This window comes from Cyphomyrmex costatus, unplaced genomic scaffold, assembly GCF_001594065.2.
Source record: "Cyphomyrmex costatus isolate MS0001 unplaced genomic scaffold, Ccosl1.0 scaffold398, whole genome shotgun sequence".
Classification (NCBI taxonomy): domain Eukaryota; kingdom Metazoa; phylum Arthropoda; class Insecta; order Hymenoptera; family Formicidae; genus Cyphomyrmex; species Cyphomyrmex costatus.
In genome coordinates this window covers 1,735,153-1,749,555 of record NW_017278185.1, presented here as the reverse complement: position 1 = coordinate 1,749,555, position 14,403 = coordinate 1,735,153, and the positions used below count along the sequence as shown (strand labels likewise).

The 14,403-nt window shown below is 32.3% G+C and overlaps 3 protein-coding genes across 3 annotated transcripts; 2 read left to right on the top strand and 1 right to left on the bottom strand.

The window, feature by feature from the left end:
- The first annotated feature begins 1,124 nt into the window (after positions 1-1,124).
- Positions 1,125-3,535, top strand: LOC108776963 (RAB6A-GEF complex partner protein 2). Its single transcript, XM_018543726.1, has 7 exons — positions 1,125-1,205; positions 1,386-1,516; positions 1,581-1,702; positions 1,775-1,882; positions 2,162-2,311; positions 2,395-2,507; positions 2,915-3,535. Exons 2-7 carry the CDS (start codon positions 1,395-1,397, stop codon positions 3,443-3,445), a joined length of 1,146 nt encoding a protein of 381 aa, XP_018399228.1. The 5' UTR covers positions 1,125-1,205; positions 1,386-1,394; the 3' UTR covers positions 3,446-3,535.
- A 1,240-nt stretch (positions 3,536-4,775) lies between these two features.
- Positions 4,776-14,274, bottom strand: sage (salivary gland-expressed bHLH). Its single transcript, XM_018543724.1, has 4 exons — positions 13,768-14,274; positions 12,530-12,677; positions 11,859-12,086; positions 4,776-5,326 (listed from the first exon to the last, which is right to left on the bottom strand). Exons 1-4 carry the CDS (start codon positions 13,909-13,911, stop codon positions 4,917-4,919), a joined length of 930 nt encoding a protein of 309 aa, XP_018399226.1. The 5' UTR covers positions 13,912-14,274; the 3' UTR covers positions 4,776-4,916.
- Positions 5,881-10,511, top strand: LOC108776960 (uncharacterized). The gene is made up of 4 exons (XM_018543723.1): positions 5,881-5,948; positions 7,151-7,399; positions 7,825-8,350; positions 10,072-10,511. Exons 1-4 carry the CDS (start codon positions 5,921-5,923, stop codon positions 10,292-10,294), a joined length of 1,026 nt encoding a protein of 341 aa, XP_018399225.1. The 5' UTR covers positions 5,881-5,920; the 3' UTR covers positions 10,295-10,511.
- Positions 14,275-14,403: the final 129 nt, after the last annotated feature.

Sequence of the window (14,403 nt, the reverse complement as noted above, 5' to 3'; positions counted from 1 at the left end):
CTCATTAGAACTTCTATATAATTCCTTCTCAGATTTCTAATTATTGTTTTATTTTGTTAATCTTATTGGTAATGGGTTACAATTAATTTTTTAACAACAAATTTTTATCATTTTGTTTCGATCATTTATTTGCGATTGGCCGCTAAGTCGATGTTACACGATACTGAGCATGCGCATAGCTGTAGCCAATAAAATTTAGGCATGTACTCCCCCCGCATTTCAGAATAACCCCCCTCGCCTATCTTCGGAGCTAATGCTCTGTCCCTATATTTCTATGTCCATGATCACATCACGTTTTTGGTTATGTACGACGACGCCATGTTTTGTCGAACTAGACCAAAGAACTAGACCTTGGCCAGACTCAGGAAGTAAGATATAAGGAGACTCCACTCCGTAAAATAAAAGTGGATCCATTTTAGGTTTCGAGTTCAGTTTCCGATTCTGATGAGTGCGAGTAAGAGAAATGATCATTTCTCTTACTCGCACTCATTATGCGCAGCACTACTAAATTCACGAGCGCTGCGAGTGTCAAGAATCGGAAACTGAACTCGAAACCTAAAATGGGTCCATGTTTTGTAGACTGGTGAGACTGAATGGAGTCTCCTTATATCTTCCTTCATGGCCAGACTCTTAGTATAGGGACTCTAAGAAGACCAAGAACTCACTCAGCGCACGCGGATAGCCGTATATGGCATGAACAGGAAGTGTACATATATTACAGATCAAGCGACCGAGCGAGAAGGACGGGACGATCGTGACGTAGAGTCTCGCTGTCTCGCTCTCTCTCGATGCGTCAAAGGTTGCCGAACGAGAAAAGAACGTATCGAGCTGTCGCGCTCACTCTGTCACTCATACTGAGCAAATCACGTCAAGTCCGTGGAGCAAATCTTCTTTATCTGATTTAACACCGACCCGAGCCACGTCCACTTTCGACGATACAATTTTATCGGCGAGACGGCGGGTCACGAAAGTGGACGTGGTACGTAGTTCCCGCAGCTCGAAAATGGACGTTGATGACGCTAATGTACGGGGAGTTAGAAGTAGTTACAATGAGTGGTTAGAAGCATTACAAGAAAAAGGCCTCCATGGCCGCTCTCAGGTTTCTCTCTGATATTAATGAAATATCTTGAACATTTATCTTTGAACATTTATCCCATGAATTAGAAATTAAATAGGAATGAAATTCGAAGTAAACTGACGTATACGTATGTACAATACGCATATTTTGATTTAATTTAAAGATGTAGACAATTGAATTATATTATATGAATGTATGTGATTTATAACAAGAATTTTGATAACAAGACATTGAATCCTGATAATAAAATTATTATGTTATTTTATATTTATAATTAAAAAGTATATTTAGTGTTTCATTCTGAAAGATTGCCAGCATGATAGAAATCACGGCAAAACTCGTTCGAGGTCCTGTGTATTTTTCTGGAGAGATTGTAGAATGTTTGGTGACGTTTACTAATCCTCCGAACCCAAATCATCAAATATCACAAAGTCATAGGTAAGAAGATGACAGTGCTGTTAGTAATCAACTATTGTTCATAACATTAATTGCTTTTTTACAGTGATCTATTCGAGAGTCTTGCATGGGCAAGTGCACAAGTCCATTGCCAGTGTACAACGAATAGTAAAATGGTACTTTTAGAGAAAATAAATACTACAGCTCGTTCAGTAGCAATTAACGCAAGTATGAATTAAAAAAAAATATCTTGGTTTTTTTTTGTACTTGTTATATACTACATTTATTACGACTTCGTAGATACTACCTTTGCACCATGGCAACAGGATAATGGACATGTAGTGCTGAATACAAAACCAAAAATTTTATGTTGTGATTTAAGACTGTCACCTGGAGAAAGTAAGACTTGTAAGTTTCATTAGTGTTCTGATTAAATTTTTGTAATTAAATATTAGTTAGATAAGAATAAATCACAAATAAAAGAAATAATTCTGTTTTTATCTTTATAGAACTGAAAAATGTATTTGTAAATCTACATATGAATATTATTAAACATCAAGATCAGCTTTGACCAAAAATAGGTTTTTTTTATTTGAGAAGTTTTTGTATTTATAATTATGGTTCATTCCTATATTTAATAATTCTTTTCACATTTTCTTCATTTTCACTAAACTCTTTTGTAAACAGATATTTATCGTGAAACAATACCAAGTAACGCTCCACCTTCATACAGAGGACAAGCTGTAAAATATTCTTATAAGATTACAATTGGAACACAAAGAGTGAATACAGTTATAAAACTTTTACGAGTACCATTCAGAGTACTTTCTTTAAGCGGTAAATAATTTAAAAGACTGGAAAATATCATTATATGGCAATACCTCTATGATATAAAATATAATTCATGTATTACTTTATAGAATTACCAGAGATAACAGCATGCAACGATAGTGTGGATCTGAGTCCAAACAATCCGTTTATGGAAACGCAACATAGGGAAACCCCACTAGATATTGCTTTACAAACATTGCAGGTTGTATATTATTTTTGTATTTAATTTGTAACATAGGAACGCATATTTTTTGTGAAACAAGAAACACATAGGTCGCCTTGGGATCTATTAAAATTTTTTGTTATTAGTCTTAGTAGTTTAAAAAATTTTAATTTTATTAAAAAAATTTTGTCATTTAATCATAGCATAAAGTGGTATAATAATAATTAATCTACATGAATAGAATAAAACTATGAAAAATAAGATTGTAAAACACACACACACACACACATAACATGATTCCAAATTATTAAATTATTTAAAAATTAAGAAAATATCTCATAATCATCAAGACCCATACATCCTATTATTACTAATTATTAGTTAAATTTAATTAAACATTTTTATATAGTGCTGTAATATAATTATGTGTTGTAACAACATTACAGAATTTAACAGCCAGACGCAGTCCAAACTTTTACAACGTGACAAACGGCCGTGGACGCGTAGTGCGATTCTGCCTCTTTAAGAATTCCTACAAACTTGGTGAAGATATTGTTGGAACCTTCGACTTTTCGAATGCGACTGTATCTTGCGTTCAGGTGTCAGTGTCTCTACAGTCGGAGGAGCACGTGTCAGAGGAATACAAACGGGGGAAGAGCGCAACGCCGACATTGATCAGCTACAACAAGCATCATGAGATGTGTCTCGGTCTCAAGTATTCACACCTGGTGCTACCAATACCTTTGCACGTTACGCCAGACTTTACTACCGATTTGGTGACACTGAAGTGGCGGTTGCATTTTGAGTTCGTCACAACGTCGAAACTGATGGACATGCCTAATGAGAATACCATAAGTTGGCACGGACCATCAACTCTGGATGTCGAAACGATGATTTGGGATCTTCCATTGCATATTCATCCGACTACTACTCCACCGAACATGCCACAACAGACGAAATACAACACTGTCATATAGGTACCATACATAGCAAATATATGCGTATATTCATTAAACATCAATTAATATTAACAATAATATAACATTAATGTTATAATTTCAACAATGTAAACGTAATATAATACATGTATTTTATTACATTGTTGAGTATGAAATAATACATTAATGTTATAACTAAATTTCCTTGCGGACTCTCAAAAATTTAAACCAGAAATCCCAGTGATAAAGGGCAAATGAGAGTGCATTGTTATGCAAAGTAATAAGAAGTGAATTTCTTCAAATTATCAATTTATTCAGATTTTAACATCAAATCTGTAATCCGATGTGACTCTTACAATAAATACAAAGGAAGAATATTAAATTTTGTATTAGCTGAGGAAGATTCCAAAGTGAGTCGAAACATACTGAAATTGGTATTTGGATGGAATAAATTAGTAATCTGAGGAAATTCACTTCTTATTACTTTGCATAACAGCAACAACGCTGCATTCTCATTTGTTCTATCACTGGGATATATATATATATATTAGTTGGTATTTGTTGAATTATTTAGCGCGTGCATGTAACAGAATATTTTAATGCAATCAATAGATTACAAAAATAATATAAGGATATTATAGCAAATTCTGCATTTTGTGATTATTGTTATTCCATAATATATCTTAGAAAACAATTTGCATTTTGTATGATAATTTATTATATATGAGAAAGATATATATATATATTTTTTCGTATATTTATGTACATAAATAAAAAAGTTATGTAATAAAGGAAAACGTTAGAATAATTTATTGAGCATTTTTATATATATGATAAATTTTGTAATAGCATCTATGACTTTATCAGCATTTGCTCCTATTCACAGTAATGGTTTTTTCGAAGACTAATTCGCAGAAATAACATATTACACAGCAATTAAAAAAAATAAACAAACCACTCTCTAAATAACACACACTCGTATAAATTCTTTTGTATAAGTCATGTGAATATTTGTTTTAACGGCACTTTTTCCCGCAATCTTATCTTTCCTATTTTTCCTTCAAAAATTGAAACGTTTGTTACTTCATTAATAAGAAGTTGCAATTAACGATAATAATCCTTGGAAAAACTTAATAAATTTAAAAAAATTAATGAATTAATTTATTTTGCAATATTACAGATTTTTAATCTCTTGAGTATTACTAATGCATATTTGCTTTAAAAATTACAACTTATATAATTTTTTAATATTTAAATATTTCAAAGTCGCAATAAATCTAAATAGAAAGCAAAAAGTTGTCAAATTTAGAATGAATTTATAATTTTTTTGAAGATAAAGATTTTATGTTATAACTAAGAATGTGTGTTTTCTTTTAAAAGAATTAATATCTTGCAAGGAAGCGCATTAAAGATCATTCATAATATTACAAAATTATTTCTTTTTTCAAAAAATCTTTGAAAAAAGTTTCATTCATCAATTTTTTCCGGGGTTTGTTCTCGCATCGACGAACTAGTGACGTGCTTCGTAAGAAAACTGTCGGTCGTCTTGATCAACTGGAAGTCTTGGCTGCAGAGGCGATACCAAGGTCGGTGGTGATGGGGTGGCGAAGGGCGCGTGATAATCGTATCGGTAGTAAGCCAAGGATTCCCATCGTTGTTGCACCTCAAATGATGGCGGACCCGGCTGGGCTGCGTAATAGCCGCCGGCACGGTCGGGTACGCTAGGTACATAGCTGTACTGTGGCTCCAACAGACTCTGCAGATGTCTGATGTACGTGATGGCGTGGCGCAGCGACTCGATTTTGGAGAGCTTCTTGCCGGGCGGCTTGCATATCGGCAGCTTCGACCGTAGCAGCTCAAATGCACGGTTCATGTCGCGCATTCGGGTCCGTTCACGATCGCACGCCGACTTCTTGTAGTCTGAAATCGTTAATTACGTCGGAGTTAATGACTGTTCTTGCTCGCATATGCGCGCACTCGTCGTCGTTGTCGTCGGTGTATTGTCGCGAATGATTGAATGAATCGGTTCGGATGTTTTTCGGGGCTAGGCGAGCTAAAATCAAACTTTTTAGAAAAGTATTTTAGCTTTCACAAAGAAATATTGATACATTATGAAAATTTCAAGTTTAAAACGGATGAATCCGAAGAGATTTGATAAATTTAGCCATATATTTATAGATTTATTGCAAATAAAATTAATTATTTCTTATAATTTTGGGTTACAATATCTAAAAGTATTATCTTTCCTTTAATTTTTTTCTGTTCGTTTTATGTTGAATTAATGAAACACCCGATGATTTATAGAATCATCTTTTAATTCGAGAGATATTCCTGTTGTGGGAAAACAAAAGAGCCAATATGATTAATAACAATAAATACATATAAATTGTAGATATTTATTTTGTAAAAATGTCAAAACAAGAAACAAATTGTAAAATAAAATTGATAAAAAATTTTACCAATCGTCTTTTTTAAATAAAAAAAATTTAGGACAGAATCGAGAAAAATTTAAGAATGACAAACATCAAAGCAAGTCGTAAAGGTTAGATTTGAAAATAATATGTAAAATTTTATTCAATTTAATATATAATTTAATATACATTAAATAAAAGCAACAAAAGAAAAGAAAAAGAACCTTCTTTAAATATATATTTTCGTAATATATATTTACGATCTTATAATTTCTCCGTAAACTGCGTATACTACACTATTAATCTTGTTTATTTATATTTATAATATACTTATTTATAATTTATGACATTTATACATACATAACACACACACATACATACATACACACACACACACTAGCTCACGAGAAAAATCGAATTATTATACAAATATGCGTTGAAGTAATTAAGATCGTAATCTATCTCAAGAGTCGAGATAACTGTTTCTTGACTACTGATTTCTTTTATACATAATTTATATAAAACAGGCTGTGTGTGTATATGTATTCTTCATTTCTTAGGAGATGTTTAAACAGCATTAAACGGGATGTGCTAAATTAATTTATATCGATTAAAATCAACATTTTATTTAGACTATATGCGTACTTAAATATCAAGGTGATGTTTTCTTGACTCTTAACTTACATCATTAAGATGTTATTAAGTAGTTATTTGAGATGTCATTTGAAATCACTTTTTGGGATACATTTATATATTAATAACACAAAGAAATATGTATACATCTACATTTAGAGAAGCGCTAAGTACGGGCGAGTATGTTGGTGCCTATAAATTTGAATTTATGTGAATTGTTAAATTTAGAACTGTGAGCCAAAATCAGCTGTGTTGCGCAGTGAAGAATAAAAAAACACTTAATAATTCACACAGAAATATTATTAGATACCAAAAATTCACCTTTATATTTGGCGCTCTTCTATTTATTTGTGTTATTCACATAAGTCTAGTTTAACTTTATTGCTGTATATTAATAAGTTGACGTTAGACAAGTTTGCATTGTAATTGCATTTTGTGCAAAAGTCTGCATAATCAAATTTATTTAGTTTGGTTTCTAAGTTTCTGGATACTAAATATAAGAGTGGAGTAAAAGTTCGATAATATATTCGGAGTAATTCACTGTTAAAGAGACATCGCATAATTCGTGAATAAATAAAATAAATACACGAATAAATGAAATATGTAAATTGTAGAGTTATAAATAAGTAAAATAAGAAAGTGAAATATATAAAGTACGTAAAATAGTTTTCGGAATAATAACTTTTATACATATTGCAAGGAATGCGACTGAACGATGCGCAGTACTTTCGATTACCTTTGCCGCACACGCGTAAGCAGATGATGGTAATACGTGTAATGCCGCGAATCGTGGACACGAATTACTCTTATGTAATCCAAGATTCGATCACGAGTCCAAATACTGGACGTGAAACGACGTCTCGACGTCGCGGCAAGACTTTGGAAGCGAAGCGGAGCTCTGTCGAAATAGCGCTCCTGACATGCAACAGCTTCGAAGGCATTGATCAAAGTAAGAAGTAAGAAAACAAATGTAAAACGGTCCTCACACGTTCAATATAAATCTAAATCAAATAGAAAAAAAATTATCAAATTAGTCTACACATTTATACATAACACACTACACATTTATCGAATAAAGACATTATCTGTAGGTGAGAACAAACACAAAGAAACTTTTATTTATTAATTTTATTAATAAATAATTTTATTTCACTAAATATAATAATTGTGAAAGAAATTTTTTTAAATAATTTTTCTATTTCTATTTTAAAGTTACTAAATATATGGATGTATAAATTCATAAATTGACATTGGATATGTTATTACAATAAAATATAATGTATAATACGTGCAATAAATTGCACAAAATAAATTATTATGTTAATTGAAGTAGACACGGGATTATAATAAAATGTTTAATATCCATATTCGAAGATAAGGAAGGACGTCAGGACATTTGTATAGAGACTGAACCTATCGAGGTTTCCAACAATCCATCGTTTTTAACGTGGCAAAAAGATAGTCTATCAATGATTGCGAACAATTCCGAGAAATTCGCAGAATTTCCGCAAGTCGAAGATGACCGTCGGGAAACCATATGGAATTCGCAAGAATTGCGTAACCAGGTGGAGCGCAACTGCAAGAGCGTCGACCGAAAACAGAATTGCGGCGATCGTGTTGTCGAGCTCCAGGAGGAGAAGAAGAGGAATAGTTGGTGGAAGGATGGTGGCCAAACAATTCTACAGTTTTTCGCCAAGATACTCGGAAAACGCGGCGGAATAGGCGCCAAGGGAGCGACGGGTTACGTCTTGCCTACCGGCAAACAGCTTGGCAAGCGTGTCAAGCGTGTCTCAAGGGGTGGCAAAGGCCATAACGGATGCGGGAGAGACGTTGATGGGGGTATACGCTTGAAGCGAGTCAACAACGGCTACATTGGCTACATTGCGAATCACGTATATAGGTATATAATATAGTTGGCGGGTATATTTATCGTTTAGAAAGTCTAAAACAATAATTTTAAAACTTTTATAATAGGTATTTCTTTGAAAGTTTTAAAAAAATTTTAAGATATCAGAATTTTTAAAACTTTTTTGAATATTGTTTAAAGATTCTAAAACCTCAGAATTTGAAGTGAACATCTAACGAAAGTTAAACATTGTCATTTTTAATACACAGTTTAAAGTTTTAAACAAACTCTTATTTGGACCGTAAAATTTCAAATACCGATGAGAATAAGCCATTTACGGTCAAGCTGGATATTGAATGCTTCTATTATAATTTTTGTGTGAATTTATATACTACGTATGTAGATCCCTAAATGCGCGCCGAAATTTTTTCAGACTTACAACGCAAACTAATGAACTACCGAAGTACTATCACGAGTTAAATTAACAATTTTTTTATGCTTATTGCATCTTGAATCTTAATGTGTTGAACGACATATTAAAGTCTATATGAATGACATATTAAAAATCTGTAAATAATTTAAATTTAGGTGTACAAATTAGTTCGGTCCGTTTTCTGTGTTCAAAAATGCATTTATTTCAAAACAAAATGAATGAACAAATTAATTAAAGTATTGTCCATCGCTGGCTACTACTTTTTCCCATCTCTCATGCATTTTTTGAATTCCATCTGGAAAAAATGACTCGTCTTGGGAGGCGATCATCTTTTGGAAAACGGTCTGAACTAATTTGTACTTCCAATATATTGCGAAAAATATTACCTCGGCCAGGAGTCGAACCCGGATCGCTTGCTTTACGCGTAGGTGTTCTATCCAATTAAAGTCTCAGTAGTCTAATTGGTTAGGACACGTAAAGCGATCCGGATTCAACTCCGGGCCGAGGTAATATTTTTCGCAATATATTTAAATTATTTACAGATTTTTAATATGTCATTCAACGTATTATTAAGATCCAAGATGCAATATATGAGCATAAAAGAATTGTTAATTTAACTCGTGGTAGTACAACGGTAGTTCATTAGTTTGCGTTGTAAGTCTGAAAAAATTTCGGCGCGCATTTAGGGATCTACATACGTAATATATAAATTCATACAAATTATAATAGAAGCATTCAATATCCAGCTTGACCGCAAATGGCTTATTGTCATCGGTATTTATAATCGAAATTAAATTAATTATATATTGAGAGAGAGAGAGAGAGAGAGAGATAGAGAGAGAGAGAGAGAGAGAGAGAGAGAGAGAGAGAGAGAGAGAGGTTGATAGGTGGAGAAAAATTAAAGGAAAGGATCAAAGCAAATTTATACATAGTTTAAAACGCAACGTTGCACATGATTTATTATTAAAAATTGAATAAAAAATGAGGTGATATTTTGAGATTTTCGTTCAATTTGCAAGCGTCAGAATTGGTTATAAAAATGTGAGAGTTATGAATTTTACGACTGGTTTATGGGCGTGAGTTTTGTAAAATTCCGGTCGAGTAGTTACAAATTGAGTTCGCGATTTTACGTACGCAGTTTGTCCGACGCTACGTGACACGCACGTCTCCAAATAATTTTAAACGCGTTACGCGACGCATCTGTATATAAAAATGTACTAGCACCTAAAATTGAATGCAGCCGTGACGCGAAAATAGCTCGTCTTTTTTACGAAATACGTGCATACGTTCCGGTCGAATTGATATTCATGCGCCATGTCTCGTACTTGCGCTTCCTCCACAGGGACGAGACGAGCCGGTACGAGGACGCCGTGACGGAAAATAAGTCGCGTGAGAAGCGGCAGCATCATCCCTCGATTCTCGTGCGACAGATACAGCGGACACGTGACAAAAATCTACGGGTTATGTTGCTGGAGCGAGAGCTGCGCGCACATTTGCCGAAAGCTATCAAGAGGGAACTGCGACTAACTGCGAAGGTCCGACAATTAAGCAGCCCTCTTTGTTAATTTTCCTACCGTAAGGAAACTAGTACTTCGAGAAGAAATTTAATTTCAGATCGCACGTTGGGCTCAATCTTTTATCATAAACGAGTCTTAACACGTTTGCGTTTTACTTTAGCATGGCATAGGATATAGACCAAATAATACGAACGAGAGAATTATAGTACATTATTTGTTTTATTAACAAGAGGTTGGCTCATTTGTCTTTAATTTGAGAATAATTAGCCGATTTACTATACCTAAGCATCGAAAAAATGAAGTTCACAATCAGTTTTTCATTAGTTCTGTTTACTGATCAAGAATCTATATCTATTATTTTTCCTTACTTTTTAAAAAACTATTCAGTAAATTCATATATAATAATAATCTGAAATACTAATAAATTGTAGAACATTCAATAATATATATACAATACGTAACTAATAATAGTAACTTTTAATTGGGATGTACAAATCGCCTCCAGGTCATTGTTTACGCAAAAATAAACTGTATGATTATATGTTCTTAGATTATAGATTTTATTTTTGTTGAAATGGAGACGTACAATGTATAGTCAGGATAATACTATTCTTTTAACAGAATATTTTCCAATTACTTAAGAAGTAACTTGGAACAGGAATTCTGTTCTTTAAAACTGCAATAATTTGATAATATTAAATCAGGAATCCAGTGATAAAGGGCGAGTGAAAGTACAGCGTTGTTGTTATTGTTGCTGTTACGCAAAGTAATAAGAAGTGAATTTCCTCAAATTACTAATTTATTCTATCAATATAACAAATTCAAACCATTTCGACTCACTTTGGAGTCTTTCTCAGCTAATATAAATTTAATATATTTCCTTTGCATTTATCGTTTAAGTTACATCAAATTTACAGATTTGATGTTGAAATCTTACAACACTACAAAGAAAATGTCTTGAAACATTAAATCGATTAATTTAATAAAAACGATTAGTAAGTTATATTACTCTGATCACTTATTAAGAGTAATATGTCATATACATAAGAGTCTCATCTTTAATTGATGATATTAAAATCTGATAATATTAAAATCAAGCGATTGAATTGATCAGGAAAGACATTACAGTTTATAGAATAGAGAATAATTTTGAAAAATAAAATGAGGTACAAATTTCCTTCTCCAATGTCACTTATATATAATAAATAACTAAAAGAAGTTTTGCTAAAGGAATAATACAACGTTTCAGTGAATGTTCAAGCATTGTATGACTGTTCCAAGGATAGAATCGCTATAAAGACAAATGATAAAAATTAGTCTCTTATTAATAAAACAATATATTTTCTAGATATTCATTATTTTGTTTATCCTCTGTATATAATAGTCAGAATTTTGCACATTTTGCATCTCTATAAAACAACAATAAAGTCCTTCCTAATTGGCAACAGTAAGGGATGGTCTGTGGCAAAAGTTTTTAAACTCTGATAAAAATATTATGACAGATTCTATATTTATATCTACATATCTGTCAAATATTTATATCATATGATCTTCGATATCGGTCAGTTCCTATAAGGCACTTAGATTATTTCAATCATGGATGTGATCTCACCAGGCAACGCGCAATTTGACATTGCCGCACCTTTCTCAGTTTGCAACGGCTCCCGTTGCATCGATTTAATGTTGGCCTCATGGAGTACCTCGAGATGCGGATGACTACCGATTATTTCCGGTTCCGGTACTCTAATCACGAGCACTCCCTCAGGATTTTGCTGGTCGCGCGTCTCAAAGCTTGTTTCTTGCCATCTATCTCTTATAATTCGCGATCTTGTCGTTTTGTCTACCAAAAATAATAGATATGCAATTTTATATTCTTTATTAATTATGCATATCTACGAAAACCGTAAATATATAAATCGTAAATACAAAAAAAATGTATTAAAAAATCGAGCAATTACGCCGATGACTTAACAAATGAGCAACTATATAAAAAGAACGATTTTGCTGAAAGATCTAAAATTTTGCTAATTGTATAGATATGAAAATAGTTTTGTTGAACCATCAAAACAATTTTATTGGAACTGTTTGCTAGAATATCAAAGTTTTGGGAGGATTGTTCATTATTTTTAATTTCCAAAGTAATTATTTTGATGGTTTAACAAAATTATTTCCAGATTTGTATTTAACAAAATTTTAGATCTTTTAGCAAAATAAGAATGAATACCTTTTTTTTTCTATAGGTAGAATATTCTAATACAAGCTCAAGATACCTCCTTTGCATACCTGGTGCCAATCCTTGATCTTGTTGATGCACCATGCAACTCGGCGAGTTTGCTTCTCGATTCGCTGCTTTTTGCTGTTTTAAGTTTTCGTCTAGATCTAGTAATACCGGCGAATGTGCATAATCTTCATCATTACTCTCGTTTTCAGACTGGAATATAAATTTATCTTTTTTTTTCTAGCTATTTTTTCTACGATACTTGAACGTAATTTCTTGACGCGCTGATTCTCTTTCCATCGTAAGAAATGATCGAAATAATCACGACACGGGAATAAATGCGACGCTAAAATATTTTTCAAGAATAAAATATTGTAAGATAAACTTTTTAAAGTTTAAAACTATCCTAAAGCTTCTTAGTAGTCCTTAAATTAAAGAATAATGAAAAGATTAAAAATTAACATAAAATATATGAGACTCAAAGTATACACTACCGTTCAATAGTTTCATGTTGAATACGTTTTATGTTGTTGCTAACAATTTTATTTTTTATTTATAAAATATGCAAATATTATTATAATACAATATGTATACTCTTTCTCTCTCTTATTTTCAGTCACAAAATATTTAATAGATATTCAATTGCGAATTACTGAAAAATATAAATGAAAATTATAAGTAAATTTTTTAAATATAAATATAAATATTATGTATTATATATTTATCTATATAAATATCAATTTCAAATTTTATATTAAATACCGATAAATATTTGGATATCATAATGACTAACAATAAGAGAATGGCAACATTGTATTCTCGCAGAAATTAAGCGCCAGACTTAAACACAAGTCTTTAATTAAGAAACTTGAAGAACTTATCGACAAAATGCCAAGAGAGAATTTGGTTTCTTAGTAAAAACCTATAGGAAGATTAAGGTTGAAGAAGTAAAAAAATCTGAGAAAAAATAACATCTTTTTTCTAATTTTAGTAAAAATATGTAATAATAAATTAAACATATTGCATGCAAACTATATTTATATTTTGCATTACAAAATATTCATAAATAGAAAGTGTAGTAAAACTTTTGGGCAGTAATGTATATTATTTTATTTTACGAAAAAAGACACGTTTCTCAAAAAATATGAAACATAACAATTTCTTGGAAAATCCGGATCCAAAATACACAGTACAAAAGAATCTTTTATATTAGAAAGGTTCACATGGCCTACATTTATGCACGAAGTAAATAAATAAATAGATAACGGCTCAGTTATATTATCAAGTAATATTGTGGCGTTACATTTTTGCGGTAGTGTTGCATCATTCCGATTGTTTCTACCTCGTTCTTCATTGGCTCGGCACGATACTCCTCCGAATTTTGTTCCATCGCGGACACCCGATCTAGCACAAACGGCACTTCCTCATTAACCCTGATATCACCCATCGACGTATCGAAGAGAAACGATGTGAAAAACTGACTGTTCGCCCTTCTCGACGAAGTATCGTAAGACGTTTATCACGTGGGTCTAACGGCCACGTTTGTCCTCGGATAAGATGTGGATCAGCCACAGACAGTCGTTATTAATGTTAATTTTATCCGTTTATTAAGTATTCAGGTGTTCCGCGCCAGAGGTTCTCAGTTTGTCGCAACCAAGAGAGGAATGTATCGAATATCATATGGGCCTTGCCCGAAATATCGCGGGTACAGTGTTCTTAATAGAGTATTTGAGTACCATGTGAAATGGAGAATTAGAAAGTTGTTATGATAACACACTCGTAAAAATTGATAAATATAATAAAAGGCATTAATTCTTTGCAATATATTAAGCTAATTTTCATAATTATTATAATAATGTTCATCTACGATTTTTACACGAAATTATTGCATCACATACTATGTATATAATTTGTTTAGTTAGATCAACGATCAGAGTTG